General features: G+C 40.8%; 1 protein-coding gene across 1 annotated transcript in view; it reads right to left on the bottom strand.

Moving 5' to 3' along the window:
- Window positions 1-20,829, bottom strand: part of LOC127673686 (centromere-associated protein E-like) — a 32,519-nt gene extending 11,690 nt beyond the window's left edge. The window contains exons 1-13 of the mRNA XM_052169482.1: window positions 20,804-20,829; window positions 19,279-19,367; window positions 17,703-17,792; window positions 17,446-17,561; window positions 17,134-17,136; window positions 15,430-15,549; window positions 14,117-14,198; window positions 13,972-14,039; window positions 13,827-13,892; window positions 10,200-10,248; window positions 8,192-8,279; window positions 7,234-7,363; window positions 5,704-5,823 (exon numbers count right to left, since the gene is read on the bottom strand). Coding sequence (XP_052025442.1) covers window positions 5,704-5,823; window positions 7,234-7,363; window positions 8,192-8,279; window positions 10,200-10,248; window positions 13,827-13,892; window positions 13,972-14,039; window positions 14,117-14,198; window positions 15,430-15,549; window positions 17,134-17,136; window positions 17,446-17,561; window positions 17,703-17,792; window positions 19,279-19,367; window positions 20,804-20,829 — 1,047 coding nt within the window. The remainder of the gene's footprint in view (window positions 1-5,703; window positions 5,824-7,233; window positions 7,364-8,191; window positions 8,280-10,199; window positions 10,249-13,826; window positions 13,893-13,971; window positions 14,040-14,116; window positions 14,199-15,429; window positions 15,550-17,133; window positions 17,137-17,445; window positions 17,562-17,702; window positions 17,793-19,278; window positions 19,368-20,803) is intronic.
- Window positions 20,830-22,968: the final 2,139 nt, after the last annotated feature.

Here is a 22,968-nt window from a genome sequence, read left to right as displayed (position 1 = left end):
GCCCAGGGCCTGGGTGCAGGCCAATGCCCGTCTGGCTCCGACCCCTGCGGTGTTGGGCCTAGGATTATGTTTGTGTACCTCAGTCTGACCGATCTCTGGAGCCCGGGATCAAGATGGCGGTGAGTCTCTCCTGACTGGCGGGCAGCCGAGTTCTCAATGGCTATTTATTTTATGAAACATGTTCAACATCTTTTGTTACTAGGGAAAGGTAAATTAAAATTGGGAGATTATCCAAAGATCTGGCTTCCCTGGAACTGCAGTTACAGACAGCTGCCACATGTATGCTGGGACTGAACCTGTGGTCCTCTGTAGGAGCAGTCAGTGCTCCTAACTGCTGAGCTAGATTGCTAGATTGTTCTAGCAAATAAGTCACTGCTTTACTGTTTCCACCGCCAGGGAACAAACACCAAACTATCTACATCCTGCTTAGTTTATCTCTCAATTATTTCCCTAATTTCTTCAGTTTGCTCCCCTTCCAGAGTCATAGTTCACAGGTCATCAGCTTATATGATAGAGCTACAGACAGTAGCCACAACTTTCTAAACTTCAATTTTGATGTCATCTGTAAGGCTTTGTTGTCAGCAGCACATTCAGATTCCTCAGTGTGCCTTGCTATGCACTAAGGGCCCAGTATGTCTACCTTGTATTGGCAACCCTCTAAGATTTTGGTCATATACACTTCCTCTTGAAGCATCTTCCATTAAGCTATTTCCTAGTCATCCTCATTCATCAATAGCTCTTCAGTGTTTACACATCTTCTAGTGACTTACACAATATGCCTACTGATTATTATATAGATGATTTTACATTAGGATTTTTAAAGTGCCGTTACGCACATTAATGAGAGTGGATATCAAGCTCTCCTTCATGTAAGGTCAATAGTTAGCAACTGATGGAACCACGATGAAATGTTTAATTGGACTGGTTTGAAGGCTACCTTCCAAATGAAAATACTCCCCCATGTCTATTGGACACAGAGAAACCAACCCCAGGAAAAAGAAAAAATACACTTGCTGGAAGGTGGGATTTCAATCCCTACATTGATTTATTTTGTCCGTTACTTTTCCTGAGGAAGTATTACTGTGAATTAAATGAACCCTAGTGATTTTTGTTTTTAAGTAATCTGCATTAGCCTTTACTAAGAGTCATAGTTCAGACAGTCTTTACCAATAGCTTAGAACTTTTAAATTAGTATCTCTTCAAATAAGAGTTGGAGAGTGGTACTTAAAATGCACTTCTTAGGTAGGGATGATGCACTGCAAATACACAGAATACTCTAGGTAGGGTCATCAGGCAGTGACCCTACCAACTCAATGACATCCTCAACTGTCAGAAACAAGACAATTTATTTAGTAGTCAATTTCTTTTGTTGTTGCTGGAGATGGACGCCAGGTAGCATTCTACCATTGACTTCCATCCTTCTTTCTAAAGCTAACTTCTAAAGCTTACTTGCAGATGATATGATAGTCTCCCTAAGTGACCCAAAAAACTCTACTAGAGAACTCCTACAGCTGATAAACAACTTCAGCAAAGTGGCATGTTATAAAATCAACTCAAGCAAATCAGTAGCCTTCCTATACTCAAAGTATAAGCAGGCTGAGAAAGAAATAAGGGAAATGACACACTTCACAATAGCCCCAAACTGTATAAAGTACCGTTTACCAAACATGTGAAAGATCATGTAAACAAGAACTTTTAAGACTCTGAAGAAGGAAATAGAGGAAGACCTCAAAAAATGGAAAAACCTTCCATGCTCATAGATCAGCAGGGTTAATATAGTTAACATGGCCATTTTGCAAGAAGCAATATACAAAATCAATGCAATACCGATCAAAATCCCAACTCAATTCTTCATAGAGTTAGAAAGAGCAATTCTCAAATACATCTGGAAAAACAAAAAACCCAGAAAAGCTAAAACTATTCTCAACAACAAAATAAATTCTGGGGGAATCAGTATCCCTGACCTCAAGCAATATTACCAAGCAATAGTGTTAAAAACTGCATGGTATTGGCACAGTGACAGGCAGACAGATCAATGGAACAGGATTGAAGATCCAGAAATGAACCCACACACCTATGGCCACTTGATCCTTGACAGAGGGGCTGAAAATATCCAATGGAAAAAAGATAGCCTTTCAACAAATGGTGCTGGTTCAACTGAGGTCAGCATGCAGAAGAATGCGAATTGATCCATCCTTGTCTCCTCAACTCCAAATGGATCAAGGACCTCCACATAATGACCAAGCCAGACACTCTGAAGCTAATAGAAAAATAACTGGGGAAGACCCTTGAGGACATCGGTACAGGGGGAAAGTTCCTGAACAGAACACCAATAAATTGACATCTAACAAGTTGGGAAAAGATCTTCACCAACCCTACATCAGATAGAGGGCTAATATCCAATATATACAAAAAACTCAAGAAGTTAGACCCCACAAAACCAAATAACCCTATTAAAAATGGGGTACAGAGTTAAACAAAGAATTCTCACCTGAAGAACTTCAGATGGTGGAGAAACACCCCAGGGGACCAAATAACCCTATTAAAAAATGGGGTACATATCTAAACAAAGAATTTTCACCTGAAGAAATTCGGATGGCCATGAGGCTCCTTAAGAAGTGCTCAACATCATTAGACATTAGGGAAATGAAAATCAAAACAACCTTGAGATTTCAGCTTACACCAGTCAGAATGGCTAAGGTCAAATACTCAGGAGACAGCAGGTGTTGGCGGGGATGTGGAGAAAGGAACACTCCTCCACTGCTGGTGGGGCTGTAATATGGTACAACCACTTTGGAAATCAGTCTGGCGGTTCCTCAGAAAACTGGACATGACACTTCCAGAGGACCCTGCTATACCTATCCTGGGCATATACCCAAAGGATTCCCCAGCATGCTATAAAGACATATGCTCCATTATGTTCCTAGCATCCTTATTTATAACAGCCAGAAGCTGGAAAGAACCCAGATGTCCCTCAAAGGAGGAATGGATACAGAAAATGTGGTATATTTACACAATGGAATACTACTCAGCAATTAGAAACAATGAATTCACAAAATTTTTAGGCAGATGGTTTGACCTGGAAAATATCATCCTAAGTGAGGTAACCCAATCACAAAAGAATACTCATGGAATGCAATCTCTGATAAGTGGATATTAATTAGCCTAGAAGCCCTGAATACCCAAAGCACAAATTGCATAATAAATGACTCCCATGAAGAAGTATGGAGAGGGTCTTGATCCTGGAAAGGATTGATCTAGCATTGGAGGGGAATATAAGGATGGAGAAAAAGGAGGGATGTGACTGGAGAATGGATGGAGAGAAGAAGGTTTATGGTACATATAGGGAGGGGGGATCTGGAAAAAGGGAAATCATTTGGAATGTAAACAAAGAATATAGAAAATAAAAATATTTAAAAAAAGTAATATGGAGAGGGTCCTGATCCTGGAAAGGATTGATCTAGCATTGGAGGGGAGTATCAGGACAGAGAAAAAGGAGACAGGTGATTGGAGAATGTGTGGAGAGAAGAAGGTTTATGGGGCATATGGGGAGGGGGGATCTGGGCAAGGGGAAATCATTTGGTATGTAAACAAAGAATACAGAAAATAAAAATTTAAAAAAAATGCTCAACTTCACTAGTCATCACGGAAATACAAATCAAAATAACCCTGAGATTTCACCTTACAACAGTCAGTATGGCTAAGATTAAAAACTCAGGAGACAGCAGGTGTTAGCAAGGATGTGGAGAAAGAGGAACACTCCTCCACTGCTGGTGGGGTTGCAAATTGGTGCAACCACTCTGAAAATCAGTCTGGCGGTTCCTCAGAAAATGGGCATGTCACTTCGGAAAGATCCTGCTATACCATTCCTGAGCATATACCCAGAGGATTCCCCAGCATGTAATAAGGATATATACTCTACTATGTTCACAGCAGTTCTATTTATAATAGCCAGAAGCTGGAAAGAACCCAGGTATCCCTCAACAGAAGAATGGATGCAAAAAATGTGGTATATATACACAATGGAGTACTATTCAGCCTTTAGAAACAATTCACGAAATTCTTAGGCAAATGGATAGAGCTGGAGAACATCATACTAAGTGAGGTAACCCAGTCTCAAAAGATCAATCATGGTATGCACTCACTAATAAATGGATATTAGCCTGGAAAACGGGAATACCCAAAACATAATCAACACATCAAATGAGGTACAAGAAGAATGGAGGAGTGGCCCCTAGTTCTGGAAAGACTCAATGTAGCAGTATAAGACAAAACCAGAACAGCGAAGTGGGAAGGGATGGGTGGGAGAACAGAGGGAGGGACGAGGGATTATGTGACTTTCGGGAAGTGGGGGACCAGAAAAGGGGAAATCATTTGAAATGTATATAAAAAAAAATCGAATAAAATTTAAAAAAATGCTCAGCTTCATTAGTTATCAGGAAAATGCAAATCAAAACAACCCTGAGATTTCACCTTACACCAGTCAGAATGGCTAAGATTAAAAACTCAGGAGAAAGCAGGTGTTGGCAAGGATGTGGAGAAAGAGGAACATTCCTCCACTGCTGGTGGGGTTGCAAATTGGTACAACCACTCTGGAAATCCGTCTGGTGGTTCCTCAGAAAACGGGGCACGTCACTTCCAAAAGATCCTGCTATACCACTCCTGGGCATATACCCAGAGGATTCCCCAGCATGTAATAAGGATATATGCTCCACTATGTTCATAGCAGCCCTATTTATAATTGCCAGAAGCTGGAAAGAACCCAGGTATCCATCAATAAAAGAAGGGATGCAAAAAATGTGGTATACATACACAATGCAGTATTATTCAGCCATTAGAAATAATCAATTCATGAAATTCTTAGGTAAATGGATGGAGCTGTAGAACATCATACTAAGTGAGGTAACCCAGTCTCAAAAGATCAATCATGGTATGCACTCACTAATAAGTGGATATTAGCCTGGAAAACTGGAATACCCAAAACATAATCCACACATCAAATGAGGTACAAGAAGAACAGAGGAGTGGCCCCTGGTTCTGGAAAGACTCAGTGTAGCAATATAAGGCAAAACCAGAACAGGGAAGTGGGAAGGGTTGGGTGGGAGAACAGGCGGAGGGAATGGGGCTTAAGTGACTTTTGGGGAGTGGGGGGCCAGAAAAGGGGAAATCATTTGAAATGTAAATAAAAAAGATATGGAATAAAAAAAAGGTAGGGTAGCAAAGCTACTCACAATAGTGGGTCTTCCCGCTTTTTCCTAAATTCTTCTGTAAACACCCTTGTCATCACAAGAGATTTGTTTCCAAAGTGGTTTTTTTTTATCCAAGTATGTTGATAATTTCTATAAACTACAACATTGTGGATTTATTTCTTTCAATTTATAAATAAACTATTCTTTTATAGAGAGGATGAGAAAATGTGACAATTTCTAACAAATTTAAAATAAGTGCTATTTTCTTACATACATGTTATAAAAAGTTATAAATGCATGAATAGGTTGATTGCTTATGTGTTAATTTCAGGTTCAATTTTAAATTTTTCCCATACAAATAAAACTAATGTTCAATTCTGAGAAATAAAACACCTCCTTGTCTTAAAATTAAGTTACAGAAATTTAGATATTTATAAATTTATAGTTTCTTAGGCAAATCTCCATTATTCTATATTGGCTCTTAGTCTTTTGCCAAAACAAAAACCATACATACCTCCTTTGAGTGTTTTCTAATATCCACTATTTCTCTTCTGTATCTTTTCAAGAAAACATCATCATTTGATATTTCATTAATATGCGGAGTATTCTTCATAAGCTTAGCCATAGTGGCAAACTGGGACAGAACATAAAAGTATAAGATGTTCAACGCTAAAATAATTCCAATTATCAATACTTGTTTCTTGCAAACAACTTTCATTGCAAAAGGAAACAGCACTCCTGGTTGAAAAGACTTGCCCTTTCTTTTATTCTAGTCTTTATTTTTGGTGGGGGTGGTGATGTGTATATGTGACGTTTTCATGTTTCTTGGTAGACGTGTGTATATGTGTATGTGTGCATAAAAGACAAGAGTTGTTCGGTATCTTCATTGTCTCAACTTTACTGAGGCAAGGGTTGTTACTGAACCTGGAGCTCGCTCATTTGGCTAGTCTAGCCACCTGCTTGTCCTAGGATCTCTTGATTTTGCATTCTAAGGGTTGGGATTGCAGGAGAGTTGATATGTCTGCCCAGCTTGGGTGCTGGGACTCTGAACTCTAATTGTCACACTGGTGAAAGAAGTGCTTTATCCTCTGAGCCATCTCTTTAGCTCCCAGGACACTATTCTTATTAGTCACTTTACTAACTTGAGGTAACCGGGTTGGAAGCCAAGTCTCATCTACTTCATAAACTCTATGGGGCTAGCAGTACTCAATGGCTATTTTTTTTTCTTTTGTAGACAGAAGCTTGTCTGAGATTGGCCCAAACCTTGATAGGTAGATGAAGCTAGCCTCAAACTCAGAGGAATTAGCTTGTTTCTGATTCCCAATACCTGACTTAATTTATTTTCTATTTTAGAACGAGTGTCTTATGTTACTGAGGCTGGTCCCTCTGCTTTAGTGTCCTAAATACTGGGATTTGGGTCATGAGGCACCAAGCCCAGCTTTAAAGCATCAAAACACTTCTCCCACCATGGGGAAAACTCGGGGTCTGTGCATGCTATGCAAACATTCTACCAAGTTACATCCTTCCCACTGCACCAGCTAAAGCAAGGGCATATAGCCATCTTAAGGTGAGCATTAACAACACTGGACCCCTCACCAAGAAAACTGCTTTCCTAACTTTTTTCTATTTTCTTTTTAAATAGGAAATTCAGGCTTGCAGTTTATATGCACCCTATAGTTAGTAGAAATTCACTAAAAGTGTGGTTATTTGTGGCAAATGCACTGGGTTTTTTTTTTTTTTGGTTGTTTTATTTATGAATCTAATATAAAGCTTCTAGTTACCATGTATCAATGGGAAAATTAGTTATTTAATTAAAATATCAAACCATTCAGTTAAAAGTATTGGCTGTGCTCAAAACTACAGAGATGGGATACAAATTACTGAACTCTTAGAATTTAAATAAAGGAATGCTATTTATTAGACTATACATCAATTTTATTACAGATATTATGACAATGATAGAAAAATGACTTGTCAGTTTGTTAGAAGATCTTCTTACAGTGGTTCATTCCTACAGAGTATTGACATGAGACTTAAAACTCACCTGAAGCGTGGTCAGCGTTTCCTCAAATGACCCTGGGGAAATTGTGCAAATTATGCGTGTCTTCACGTTTCCCCCCAAGGAGATCTGAAGAATTCTGGTAAGCTTGCTGTCTCGATAGTTTATAAACCCACTTAGTAAGAAACAAGTGTGGGAAGAAAAAGGTTGTGAATGTATGAGAAAATGTTTCCTTTAAAATGATGAACAGTCATAATTTTATAAATTAAGTTTTTATAGGTTGTATAAGGCAGATCACACTGCTAACTAAAACACTTAAACAACTCAGATTAGATTTATATATACAAGAAATTATGCTCATAAATTATGTATTACTTATTCTAATAAAAAGAAAAAAGAAAGGGCTCTTCAGACTGGTAAGATGGCTCAGTGGGTAGAGGCATCCCAAGGTCTGAAGATTTAAGTTAGACTGTTGGGACCTTCAAGGTGACAGGAGAGAAGGGATTCCCAAGAACTGTTCTCTGATGACCCAATGTGTGTGCAAAATAAAATTACAAAAATGTAGGCAAAGGGCTCTCTAGGCAGGGAGTTTGGAGTAGGATAGGGATGCAGACCACAGTGAGGCTGGGGCGGTGGCAGGGGTCTTCATCTCCTGGGCTGACACATGCAGTGTGCATTGCATTGGTCCTTGAAAGCCCTTGGGAAAGATGACTAGAGGCAGCAGGCCAAGCACCCCGGGTTCCTATTCTTAGGCGCATGTAAACATGTTAAGCTCTACAACTGATAATATCTCAGACTCTCAAGTGATGAAACATCAATTGCCTTTCACATTACATGTACAACCACCACATCTCACAGAAGCACACATGCTTAAAACACAGCTTATAGAAATCCAAAACCTTTTGAAAATGTAGAAAAAATCAATTCACCTGATTATGACCAAAGTATTACAATTTTCAATCTAATAAAAAACCTTAAGAATTAAGTATATAATGAAACTTACCCAGCTTGTCCATCACCAAGTTTCTTAATCACTAGTCTCAAAATAAACAAGTTCTGACTTATAAAAGAGTTCTCCTTCAATTGCACACCTGAAGTAAACATGCAAAAATTAACCTCCATACTAGATAAAGAGCTTGCTTGTAAGTTGTAAGGCAGATGCTAAGTTGAGTGCTAAAACCTATGCTGTGGGTTCTATCAGAACTCAGTTTTAACACTAAGGAATTCTCTCTCCTTAGTCTGCCTACATATTGAGTCAAGCAGAAATGCCATCACCTGCGAGAAAACAACATAAAATAAAGCGACTAAGAGGAGGAAAACTGGCCTCTTTCCTAAAGTTCTCTAACTTCTCAGTTCAAATCTTTTTTATAAACATTTAAATAAAGGTAGTCATGAACTTCCAATCAAATGCCAGGACTTTTTCTTTTTAAATTGCTAATATGCTTACATGATTCAAATAGCCAAAGGGAAAACACAAACCTTGAAAAGGCTCAGGCCCACTCCCCTGTCTGTTCAGACTGTTCCTGATCCCCATTAGAAGCCTATAACTCCCTTGCTTTGTCTCTTAGACTTAACAATCACACCCTTATAAACTCATCTTCCATCCCCTTCCTATATGGTCTATTTATGTTACTTTGTACTTTGCCTTTTCCCTTGAAAATGTATTTCAGAAAAAAATCCCTATTAATTAATGTTGGCCTTAATTTTACATCATCTAACTCCTCCGTGTGTTGAATCCAGTTTCATTGGTCCACTGAAAGACACAGCTTTACAAGGCTCTTCTCCTACAAAACCACTGTGACAAAAATTTAGGGACCAAGGTTATTTCTGCTATGTTAGTTAACTACTTGCGGCATACATGCACTTCCTATAGTGCATGCCAGACCTGTTAGCCCGAGGAAGCCATGCAGTATAAGCCCCATTTACTCCTTCCCAGAAGGCTTTGATGTTTGCCAATCTGTCTTCTCCACTTCTAGACTTTGTTTAGTAGACAGCCACAGCCTTTCCCACTGTAGCCTGAATTGTAATTTAAAACACTCATTTTCCTTCCTTTCCTTGAGACAATATCTCCCTGTGGATTTCATGCTACCCTCGAACTGTAGTGCTCCCTGCTTAACCTCCTGAGAGTTGGGGGTTATATCTGTGGCCCTCTTGGTCATTCCCATTCAGCTCCAGTGGGCTGACAACCCACTCAGAATTACATGATTAATTACTATAGCTCCACTCTACTAGTTTATGAGGCTGAATCCCATTCACTCTCCTCAGATTGTTCTTAGATAGTCCACCCTGCTTCCCATACACATTTCAAATCATTGTATCTAGTTTAAACATAAAAGTGTACATTTGGTTTAATTAGAAATAGTTTAAGTCTAGAATATAGTTTTATACAACCTTTGAGTATTTACCTAGATAACACATGAAAATGGTCTAATCATTTTGTCCACTAAAACATCCAGACTGGTTCTTGCTTATGAGTTATTATTACCTGTTCATTTGAAAGTTGCTACCTTTTATTTGGCCTTCCATAATTTTTATCACTCATAAAAGGCGAATGGGATGGGGAACCAATAATCAACCTTACCATGAACATGTAGAACCCATTTAGTTAAATCTGGCCCGATGCCCAACTCTTCCTACGGACACATCTGGGAGCTCTGCAGTTCAGATACTAGAGTCTACTTGGACTGGTCTTCATTATTGACCTTTCTCTTCTCAGCCAATTGTCATGTTCACTATGGGTTTAAGGGAGGGACTGAGGACAGACTATTAATCCTATAAGGCTGTCCCTACTATTTTTCCTAATTTTAACTAAGAAATCTTAGATGGTGCTCACAGCACATGCTTGGGCTTCCCAGCTGCAAAATACTATCAACTACACAACTGAATTTTGAGTTGGTGCTATAGGTCAAAATAATGAAGTTTGATTTTTATAATAAAGACTTCCTTATGGAACTGATCACATTATTAGTACTTTTAACATAAATGGTCAGATATTAACAAGTTCACATTACCATCAGTTGTTTGAGGAGTTTTTTCACTGCTTGCAAGGTCCACAAAATTCTGTAGGACAGATGAAAACAATGTTTAGGAGGTGTAACCAGAAGGAATAAATCCTAACTCGGTAAAGGAATATATTAAAGACACGGTATATTGGAATGCCCCTCTGAATCCTCAGTCCCAGCCCACTGTTTAGGCCTCCCCTTTTTTCATTGAGCCACACTGGCCTCCACATCTTGATCTGTCTCTCTTTATAAATACTCCATGGATGGAAGCATGTTCTATACATCCAAAACTCTATCAAGGTGAACGTGATCTTTAAACCTGGTCTCTGCTGGAGTTTTTGCTGCTCCTTTTACTTCTAATGTTTTAGTCCATCCTCACTCAGTATTTAAGAACCTAGGGCAACACTAAACACTATCTTCTCAATGGAGTCTTGTTAACTTTCCACATCTTCATGCACACCTATTATGAATACATCCTTAACTGCATGTCCAAGCTCGATAGAGGTCAGGCTTCTCACAGTACTTATTTTGCTGGGTTGGCCATGTGTGTACCATACTGCACTATGGCATGTTTAAAGCATTGTCCTCTATTTAATTTCATAAGTAACACTAAAAACCAGATTATCACACTCTAGGCAGTATATTAGGTGCTGGAGCAACAGATGAGAGTCATGTAAATGCTCTGCTCTCAGACCTTGCAATCTACAGAGAAGATACAAATAGGCAGCTGGAGAAGGTCAAAGAGGGACACAATATGTTCTCTGGAACAGGGGTCAGGGAAGGCATGATACTAGGATATATAAATGACAAAGAGGTAGTCAGATATGAAGATTTAAACAGAAACAGCACTGTATATACAAAAAGGTTAGCATTTTGGTTCCCAAAACAGACCCGCTAGGGTATTTGTCACCAACCCAGAAGGATCCAGCTGCTCCTCAGTAACACTAGAGCCTAGGAATTAAAGGGCAAAGGAGGACGATGAGATGCAAGCCAGCCTTGCCTCCAGAGTGAGTTCCAGGTTAGCCCAAACTATGCAGAGTTCTAGGCTACCCTGTCCTAATAAGCCAAACCAAACACACACCAAATCCAAGGACACTGCAGCACCACTGGTGGACTGAAGCAACAATCGATGGCCATAGGCAGGGGCCGGGTTATGTAGTGTCTTGTAAGCAAGACTGAGAAGACATGGGATTTCCAAAATGAAAGGGAAGCCACTAGAGAGATTTATGCATGAAAGTAACAAAAAGTTATTCAGTGTCCTACAGGAACACCTGCAGCCCCGAGCACAGAGTGAACAAAGAGTCAACAGCTGCAGCCAATGCCCAGGCAGAATGCAGACATAGGGATTCAGATGTGAGGGGCAGAATCTAGCTCAGGAGAGCACAGACAATGTCCTGAGAGGCAGTGGCAGAGGATAGACATGTTTTGTATGAACCCAGCACCACGCTCATGACATGGAACATTTCCTCACTGCCCTAAAAGAGAAGACACGTTTCCTTTTTCTGTGGTGATTTTCAAGAGTTTACGAGTAATTGTGCACTCCTGTTCTATGGTCCAAGCTCAATACCCTTCCTAATTTTCCTTTCCCAGTGCCCACTGCAGATTCTTTAGATACAGCACATAAGGAAGGTGGACACAGAGGCAGTGTAGTGAGTGCCGTGAAAATGATTGTTTGTATCCAGGGATGTTGAGACTGAAGCTTGTAGGGTTTTGGAAGGAAGTTAAGGGACATTAGCTGGGAATGGCCAGCACTTGACACATGAAATGACCTAACCGAATAGTATTTTGTATTCTTACAAATCTGTATGATGCACTGAAGAAGGGAAGGCTGGAACCATGGAGGACATGTGCTAGACCACTGCAGTGATTCAAGGGACAGAATAATTTAAAGAGTACAATGCATGCAGAACTCTACCAAGATGGAATAGCTAGTAAATGGGACAATTGCACAAATGGTCCATTGAGGCCTAGGTTTCCTGCCTTTGTGTAGAATGTTGTTTTTTTCTTGAAAAAAAGACTAAGAAAAACTGTTAACTGTGGAAGGAAGGGCTATGTTTGGATACACTGAAATTTCTTTCCTACAGAGTTCAACAGGTGTTAGATAGACTAACAGGCTGGTGTAAGTGGGGTCCTAAGACACACACACACACACACACACACACACACAGAAAATGAGCCAGGAACAAACAAAATAAACAGGCAATGAGTATTAGGAGAGCCACCCCATAGGAAAACCAGCAGTCATCTCCACTAACGTGGACACTGAGCCACCAACCAAGCAGCATATGCTAGCTGATACAAGGTCCTTGACACACATATAGCAGAAGATTGCCTGGTCTGGCCTCAGTTAGAGAAGACATGCTTAACCATCCAGTATCTTGAGGCCCCAGAGAATGGGGAGGCCTGTTGGAGAAGGTGGAATGTGGGAATACTCTTGGAGATGGGAGGGGCAGGGGAATGGGATAAGGAACTGGCAGAGGGGTGGACCAGAAGGGGGATAATGACTAGACTGTAAGAAAAGATTTAAGATGCCGGGCAGTGGTGACATATGCCTTTAATCATAGCACTTGGGAGGCAGAGGCAGGCAGATTACTGAGTTTGAGGCCAGCCTGGTCTATAAAGTGAGTTCCAGCCAGGGCTACACAGAGAAACCCTGTCTTGAAAAAAATCAAAAAAGAAAAGATTAAAAGTATTTTTTTTGAAAAGACAAAAAAATTTATTCATTAAAAAGTAGTGCAACTAGAAATGTTAAAATTATTCTGAAATATCATAAGTCAGACTTAGAAAAAAACATGGTCTAGTAGAGGTTCTGTTATTAAACACTAAAATCTATTAAAATAAGTCACTTTTTAAGCATAATGAGGTGAAGTTAGAACTACATGTTAATATCTGCTTTATTAGAGCTTGCCTACAGTCTCAACACTTGAGAGGGTGAGGCAGATAAATTATGATTGTAAAGCCCCCCTGGGCTACATGGTGATTCCCTGATAAAGGAGGAGGTAAAATGAGAGGCTTTCTCATGAGCAAAAAGCAATGTTTGCATACTGCTCATTTTCATGACTGTGTGACAAGCAGAGGCTGTTTACTGTGTTGATTTCTAACGCTGAATATTATATCTCCTTTCTAGTTAAGGATTTATGGTCTTAAGCATTCTGGCTTATGGGCCAGAAATTGGGGGTGGCATTTAGTGGTAGAACATTGCCTAGTATGTAGAAGCTCTAGGGCTTATTATTAGATAGTAAAACAAAAGAATGTTCCCACCATTTATCAACAACTTTCTCTCTGTTACAAATAAATCATATTTTTCCACTTAGTTTTTGTTGTCTTATCATACAGTTCTAGATGAAACTGACTAGGATTTGAGAAACGTATTCAGATTCTAAAATTCACCACTCAGGAAAGAGAACCCAAGCTCTGACTCTGCTTGTGGTTAGAAGGAGACACAGCTCATATTCTGTAGCGATCACGTACAGAAACAAGACGCTCTAAGCCTTACATCCAAGGCTGCTCCTGGGCCACACTGACAACTTCCCACCATTTCTTCCTCTTAGCAAACCACTCTTATTAACACAGTCATCCAATGGTTGACCCGTCTTTTTGGGCCCACATGGAAAGTTATGATGTATAAATACTCACCAGATGAGCCACCTTGATAGTGCCATCAGTATTGGAAGACTCATCTATTTCCCCGAGTTCCAAAATCTAGACAGAAAAGGCAATTTGTCACAAATGAGCAAATTCTTTCAAAAGAGCAAATATAGGGAGAAACACAATTACCAACCATCCTAAAAATGGTATGTGATCGACTGCTCTTTTGATTCATATTGGTTCTTCTATAATGTCTCTTCTCTGTAAAAAAAAAAAAGACATCAATAAAAGCATGACTTGATAGTTTTGATATGAATTTAAAAATACAGCAGACTTACTTTCTCCTTTGGCGAGGAATTTTAAAGCCATTTCTCCAGAATAAACCACTTCTTCGGTGAGATCAGGAACATAGACGTTCCTCTGAAAACAGTTTAATCATAAAAGGATTAAAGAAAGAAAATATGCTTCGAAAATTACAGTCTATTGCTGAATGTGGGAAAGTAACAAATGAACCATTACTCTGTAGAAAAGGCAACTTATACAGTTTCCAGTGCACAATGAACACAGAATTATTTTTGACTTTTTTTTTCATGGTTTTCGACATTTTTTTTATTCGATATAATTTATTTACATTTCAAATGTTTTCCCCTTTTCTAGCCCCCCCACTCCCCGAAAGTCCCGTAAGCCCCCCTCTCTCCCCCTGTCCTCCCACCCACCCCATCCCACTTCCCCGTTCTGGTTTTGCTGAATACTGTTTCACTGAGTCTTTCCAGAACCAGGGGCCACTCCTCCTTTCTTCTTGTACCTCATTTGATGTGTGGATTATGTTTTGGGTATTCCAGTTTTCTAGGTTAATATCCACTTATTAGTGAGTGCATACCATGATTCACCTTTTGAGTCTGGGTTACCTCACTTAGTATGATATTCTCTAGCTCCATCCATTTGCCTAAGAATTTCATGAATTCATTGTTTCTAATGGCTGAATAGTACTCCATTGTGTAGATATACCACATTTTTTGCATCCACTCTTCTGTTGAGGGATACCTGGGTTCTTTCCAGCATCTGGCAATTATAAATAGGGCTGCTATGAACATAGTAGAACATGTATCCTTATTACATGGTGGGGAGTCTTCTGGGTATATGCCCAGTTGTGGTATAGCAGGATCTTCTGGAAGTGAGGTGCCCAGTTTTCGGAGGAACCGCCAGACTGATTTCCAGAGTGGTTGTACCAATTTGCAACCCCACCAGCAGTGGAGGAGTGTTCCTCTTTCTCCACACCCTCTCCAACACCTGCTGTCTCCTGAATTTTTAATCTTAGCCATTCTGACTGGTGTAAGATGAAATCTTAGGGTTGTTTTGATTTGCATTTCCCTAATGACTAATGAAGTTGAGCATTTTTTAAGATGCTTCTCCGCCATCCGAAGTTCTTCAGGTGAGAATTCTTTGTTTAACTCTGTACCCCATTTTTTAATAGGGTTGTTTGGTTTTCTGGAGTCTAACTAGGCACACAGGCAAGCCATCAGTGTCTTTTCTCTCCCTGTTTGTGTGCCCCTCCCCCCTCCCCCCCCCCAATGCCACCTCTGGCCCCATGTGACTGCTGATAGATCCATTTCCGGGATGACCCAGTACAGTCATCCAGATCTTTACTCACATTGCTGTCTTCCCGAATTTTCAAATGTTTTATTTTTTGATCATCACATAGTAAATCTATAATGGTTTCATTATATATTTCCATGTAAGAAATCCGTAGGAGAAATTCTCTCTCACAAATCTAGGAGAAAACAGGATGTCTCAAACATCAAAGAGTTATAAATCAGCACTGTCCATTCACATCAAGGATAAACAGTCCAAATAAAGTTAGCTGTAAAGCCAACAGGACTCACAGTTGTATTCTGACAGTAAGCAGAGATGCAGTCTTTCAGAGATAATGAAACACCCAGGCACACTGTGTAGGCTCTGAGTCTAGATGCTTTTGCATTAATGAAAATACTCATCTAAAAGCAAGCTAACAGATGTAGGTGTGTCAGGAGCCATAATGGGACAAGCTAATATATTAGCAGATGATCATCCTGAAATGCCTGTCTCAGATTATTATAAAATCTGCGACAGGTGAGCCCCCATTCAGCAAGGCAATGTGGGGATAATTTTAGGAAAGATTCCTGCTATTATTATGGTTTTCCTGTTGTTATTATTATTATTATACATATATAATAATATGTAATAGCACACCATTTTGGAGGAGATCTCTGCAGATCCACAAAGATGTACTGTCTTATAGTGATACTATGTAGACTGATGACTTAAGTTTTAATGATGATCCTATAAGAATTCCTAAAATTATATCTCTGATTATTAAGTCTTTTTATACTGGGACTGCAACTAGGTCTTTTTCTTATAGTCAAAACTGCAATGAGAACTCTGCTAGTCTCCCAAGTATCACTAGTGAATTGCTCTTAGATGGCAATCAGACTTTCTCCTACCATAGCACATTCCAAGAGGTGGTAAAAGAATTAACCAAAGGTTGTAAAAAGGGAAGTAGTATTTATTATAGGTACTATGACAGAAGATAAAATATTGACTGGGTTTCTCTATATAAAGCTTCACTTTTCACTCAGTTATGGTTTTAACCTTTCAATGAACTTGTGATAGATGTTTAGCTAGATAATTACTCCTAATGAATATACATGTAAACATTCTCTGTTGTAAACTGCTATTTTAATGTATGACTTAGTATTTTGTGTGAACTTGTGATGAACTTTGTAACATGTGATCATGTATCCTGGAAGATGTATAAATACCGAAGACAATAGAGAGGGTGAGGCTTTTTTCCTCTTTCTCTCTCTTTCTCCCACTCCCTCTCACTTTTTACCTTTCTCCAACTAGAACTTTTCCCTCTCCTCGGCTTAGGGTCTTTCTGCTTTTCCCTCTTAAATAGCCGTACATAGGAAACTTTTTATAACTTAGTAATAAACTCATTAATCACTTCTTTAAGTGTCTTATTTTTCTTCCTGGGAAGACTTTTGACTAGCAAGCTGAAAGTTAGAGCCCAGCAGTTGCTGCTGAGATAGAACAAAGACCACATTGCTTAATCCTCTGCTGTTAGGCTACAGGTGTTAATCACCTAAACCAGCAGACTTTCACCCTCAGAAAGAAAAAGGAATGTCTAGGACATTTTAGAAGTTAGCATCAGCATTTTAGTACAGTTAGAAAGCCTTGAGACCCTCAGACTTCAAAGCCATCGTCATCAGAGTCCTATACCATGTCTCCACAACTACCCTCACTTGGTTGTGAGACTCCCAGCTTCCAGCATAGGTGCTGCTGCCCTGCGTTCTAATCCTCTGTAACTCACATCTACTTTCTAAGAATTCCTAGTAACCCAACAAGGCTAACGTGGAACTAGCAGCCCTTCTGATAGGATTCCCTATTGCCTAACTTAGTCTTCTTTTTGTTCGAAACACTGCTTTGGGGCACAATGGAAAAATAAAGTAGAGAACTCTACGTTCTATAAAGTGTATGAGTCAGTGCTACACTTTTCTCCTTTTCCCATGAAAAAGCAGGAGCTGAGTTTGAGTCTCCTTTTCTCTCTCATTCTTACACAAAGAAAACAGCAATTGCTACTAAGTTTTCACTACTTGACTATGTGTGCTAGGAAGTCAGAGGTTATTACCTCAAGCCTTTTGAAAATGTCTTCAATTGCACTGGGTATAATTCCCAAACAATCTTTAGACCCCATCATGGTATGTGTTTTTCCTGATGCAGTTTGCCCATAGGCAATTATAGTACCTGTAAAAACAAGCACAAGAAATAGATACATTATGGATACAGTCAAGAAGATTTAAAACGAACTTATAGTGAGTCCAACAATCAGCACTATGGGATGGGCACTGAAGACCTGAGATGCTCTGGAAACAAATGGATACCAACCATTGTAGCCTTGTATGGCAGAGCTGATGATTGGCCCTGCGATTTCTTCATACACATTTTTAGTGGTTTCTTCACTATGAAAGACACGATCTAAAAGGAACACAGACATTCAAACATATCAATTGCATTTTCAAAGAATTAGTAATTGCCCAAAGAAATAAACTGTCAGGATCTAGACTGGTAAACTATCTAGGACAACATTTCCTTATTTTCTATCTTTTCAGAAAACACCCTTCCCAAAAGGAAAATGCAATAGTCTTCACATAGAAAATCATATTCCTCAACAGCCCTATGCATTTTAAGGATCAGCAGGGCATAGTGGCTGAGATTGGTTCTAGACTATGTTAGAGCTCAAGATGTTGGGCCCCTGTCTCTAATGTGTAACACAGGTACATTATCATCTCCACAGATTTATTGTCAGTATATTAATACACAGGAAATGTGAGTGGTTATTGTTTTTCAAAAGCCTAGCTTAAGCTGAATCAGGAAAACACCTAAAAAAAAGTTACAGGAAATAGTCACCTGCCTGGTAAATGAAGGTGTTTGCATCAGTGCTAAGTTTGCCATTATTTGCCTTTGTTAGTAAACTAAAAAAATGGGACACTTTCTATGGTGATCTTTAAAATAGGAAAATGAGATGGCAAAGAAACCCAGCAGTTGTTCTGCTTCAATCAGACCCACACAAGTTATCCTCAGGTGAAACAGGAAAACCAATGCCATACAGGGCTGTGCAGTAAGGATTTCGGATTAAGCAGAGTTGGAAGATGTTTGTATTTTAACACCAGCAATCTCAGGCAATTGATGATGTCAAATCTTCTATAGCATATAGGGCCACTGTCTTAGTCAGAGTTTCTACTCCTGCACAAACATAATGATTGAGAAGCAAGTTGGAGAGGAAAGGGTTTATTCAGCTTACTCTTCTGCATTGCTGTTCATCACAAAAGGAACTCAGGACTGGAACTCAAGCAGGTTAGGAAGCAGGAGCTGATGCAGAGGCCATGGAGGGATGTTTCTTAATAGCTTGCTTCCCCTGGCTTGCTCAATCTGCTCTCTTATAGAACCCAAGAATACCAGCCCAGAGGTGGTACCACACACAAGTGGCCCTTCCCCCACTTAATCACTAGTTGAGAAAATGCCCGACAGCTGGTTCTCATGGAGTCAAGTCCCCAACTGAAACTCCTTTCTCTGTGATAACGCTAGCCAGTGTCAAGTGAACACACAAAACCAGCCAGTACAGACACAAAAACATACAATACTATAGAGTACAAATGCTTGGGAAACTTTTAGTCTTGCTTTTATAATCTCTTAAACATACTATTTAACTTCAAAAAATTATATTAATATATTTCAAAACAGCTGTTTACTAGAAAGTATTTTGTTTCCTATACTGTGCTCAAAATTTTGTCCTTCTAGTTTTAATGATGACTACCCAGGGTCAGGGAAAATGGCTCAATTTACAGCAGTCTTTTGCAGTTCAAGTGGCTTTGAATTCCTGATCCACTATCTCCAGACTGTTAAGTGCAGGGATCAGTGGTCACCACCACCTAGCTATGAGTTGACACCATCATAAACTTACCAAATTTGAATGATTTACTCCCATCACTCTGATAAATAATATTGTTATCTGTTTTCCAGAGAGCGTGGATGGTTTCTCCATGTTCTTTTCTGGAAGAATAAAACATCATGCTTCAGGATGATGTGATTCTGGAGGTCACATAACAGGAAGGCTAATTTAAAACGTTTCATGTTCTCAAGAATAGCAATAACATATTATATCTTCTCTGGAAGGGTCAGGTCTCAGCTCTCTTAAACATAGTTCAAGATCTGCTTCTTACCAGTTCCCTACTGGTAAGTCACCCTTCATTCGAAGTACCCAGCAAGGGAAGAACAGTTCAGAGTTGGGCTCTGATTATGTATTAGGCTTTTTCAACATTCTCCACACTGTTATTTCTGCATATCATAATGACTTATGTCTGTAGATACATTTTCTTTTAGTTTGCTTTGTGTTGCTGTGATAAAATGTTATGACCAAAAGCAACTTGGAGTGGAAAAGGTTTATACCAGCTTGCACTTCTAGCCCCAAGGAAAGCCAGAGCAGGTTCTCAATCAGGGGCTGAGGCAGAAACCATAAGAACACAGTGTATTGATTAAGAACCTTCTTAGAGGCAGCAGCAGCAGCAGCAGCAGCGGCTGGTCCAGAGGAAGGGCCATCAGTAGTAGAACCAAGCGGACAGGGTCCAGGCAGACCCTGCGCCCACGACTACTGGCCATCGCTGGCCAGCCAGGCTGTGAGCAGCGGAGGATTTACGGCGCCTTTCACCACACAGAAGCCACATCAGAACTCTGCCTCCCGCCAGTCAGTTACGAGGCCTCCATATTGGTTCTCGGTCACCAGAGAAATCAGACTGAGGTACGCAAATATAACCCGAGACCAACATCGCAGGGGTCTAAGCCCGACGGGCGTTGGCCTGCACCGAGGCCCTGGGCTGATCAGGGGGCCACCGGGGTGCAAACCCGGCCAGGAGGTTTATTTCCCCCCGGGCCAGCGCGCACCACCGCCATTTTGCCTAAGGGAAGCCAGAGAGACCTAGCAGGCAAAACCAAACCGGCTAACAGGCATAGCCCGAGGCAGACATAGCAGGGGTCTCAGACGGTCAGGCCCTGGACTGCCCCCAGTGTTGGGGTTTTGTGTAAGCTCCACCCCACACCTACCTGGCAATAGCCAGGTATGCCCCGCCCCAGAGATCTGGCCCACTATAAGAGGGGCTACTTGCTCCTCCTCTCTCTCTTTGCTCACCGCTCTCCCACATACTCTCACCTCTCTGCCCCTGGGGCTCTTCCCCCCCTCCACGTGGTCATGGCCAGCCTCCTCTCTCTCTCTCTCTCTCTCTCTCTCTCTCTCTCTCTCTCTCTCTCTCTCTCTCTCTCTCTCTCTCTCCCACTAACTCCCATCCCCTATTCTGAATAAACTCTATTCTATACCATGTCCATGTTCACTGACTCCTTCATTGACTACTTCATCATCCTTCTTACTCCTTCACCCAGGTCCTGGGCTGCTCGGTGGGCCATCTGTGTGCCGACCCAGCCAGGAGCTTGTTTGCCCCGGGCCGGCGCACTCCGCCGCCATTTTGCCTACAGGAAGCCAGAGAGACTAGCAGACAAAACCAAACCAGCTAACAGGCATAGCCCGAGGTGGACATAGCAGGGGTCTCAGACGGTCAGGCCCTGGACTGCCCCCAGGCCCTGGGCTACTCGGTGGGCCATCTGTGTGCTGACCCGGCCAGGAGGTCGTTAGCCCAGCAGACTCTCCCAGCACTCTCAGGGAGCGCGCCCATGCCACCATCCTAGCCACCTGACAGACCCAATTAACACTCACAGCTGAGGGGAACTTTGCCCCGACATTGGCCTGCCAGGCTTTTGCCTAGACTCAGGGCCTGAGCAGCTAGGCTAGCCTTGTGTGCACCAACCCGGTTGGGAGTCCTGCTGCCCAGCAGAGAGATCAGCACACAGAAAAGGTCCCCGCAGCATACAGCCTCAGCGCTCCATGAAGGAGCAAACGGGCACCTTCTGGCTCACAGACACAATCTGGGGCAAAGAACACTAGGGCTGCAAGGGCACCCAAGAGGAGGAAATCACATCAGCAATCTGCAAAAGGGAAAACCCTGCCCTCCAGTGTTGCAGAAATAGCCCTAGAGTCTCTCAGGAGGCTGTAACACCAGCCGGAGACAAGACCAATTAGCTCCAGACAAAGGGCAAACGCAGGAACGCTACTAACAGAAATCTAGGCAATATGACAGCATCTGAACCAAACTCTCCAACATCAGCAAGTCCTGGTTATGCCAACACACCAGAGAAACAAGATTTGGACTTAAAATCACTGTTCATGATGCTGCTAGAAGAACACAAAAAGGACATGAATGAATCTCTTAAAGCAATAAAGGGGAACATGAATAAGCTAGAAACCCATTTAATGGAAACACAAAAAACACTTAAAGAAATGCAGGAGAATAAGGCCCAAGAGATAGAAGCCAATAAAGAAGAAAGGCAAAAAAAAAAAAAAAAAAAAAAAAAAAAAAAAAAAAAAAAAACTTAAAGAAATGCAGGAGAACTTGAGTCAACAGGCAGAAGTCATGAAAGAGGAAACACAAAAATCTCTTAAAGAATTACAGGAAAACACAGACAAACAAATGATGGAAATGAGCAAAACCATCCTGGACCTAAAAACAGAAGTAGAAACAACTAAGAAATCACAAAGGGAGACAACTTTGGAGATAGAAAACCTTGAGAAAGAATCAGGGGCCATAGATGCAAATATAAACAACAGAATACAAGAGATGGAAGAAAGAATCTCAGATGCCAAAGATACTATAGAAACCATTGACTCAACTGTCAAAGAAAATGCAAAATGCAAAAAGCTTGTATCCCAGAACATCCAGGAAATCCAGGATACAATGAGAAGACCAAACCTAAGGATTATAGGTATAGATGAGAGTGAAGATTTACAACAGAAAGGGCCAGCAAATATCTTCAACAAAATTATGGAAGAAAACTTTCCTAACTTAAAGAGAGAGATGCCTATGAATATACAAGAAGCCTATAGAACTCCAAACAGACTGGACCTGAGCAGAAATACCTCCCGTCACATAATAATCAAAACCCCAAATGCTCTAAACAAAGAAAGAATATTAAAGGCAGTAAGAGAGAAAGGCCAAGTAACATATAAAGGAAGACCTATCAGAATCACACCAGACTTCTCACCAGAGACCATGAAAGCTAGAAGATCCTGGGCAGATCTCATGCAGACTCTAAGAGAACACAAATGTCAGCCAAGACTACTATACCCAGCAAAACTCTCATTCACCATAGATGGAGAAACCAAGATATTCCATGACAAAACCAAATTCACACAATATCTTTCCACAAACCCAGCTCTGCAAAGAATAATAGGAGGAAAACTCCAATACAAGGAGGGAAACTACACACTGGAAAAAGCAAGATAGTTACCTTCCTTCATCAAACCCAAAAGAAGATAACCACTCAAATATAAAAAGAACATAAAAAATGACAGGAAGTCATTTATTAGGCGGCGGCGGCGGCAGTGCAGCAGTAGCTGGTCCAGCTGAAGGGCCATCAGCAGTGGAGCCAGGGCGACACAGGGACCAGTTAGGCCCTGCGCCCACGACCACTGACCTTCGCTGACCAGCCGGGCGGCAAGCAGCTGCAGTTGTGCTGCGCCTTTCCTGCACGGAGGCCACTTCAGAACTCG

This window comes from Apodemus sylvaticus, chromosome 23, assembly GCF_947179515.1.
Source record: "Apodemus sylvaticus chromosome 23, mApoSyl1.1, whole genome shotgun sequence".
NCBI lineage: Eukaryota > Metazoa > Chordata > Mammalia > Rodentia > Muridae > Apodemus > Apodemus sylvaticus.
The sequence above is the reverse complement of the archived record's forward strand: the minus strand, read 5'-3'. Positions and strand labels throughout refer to the sequence as shown.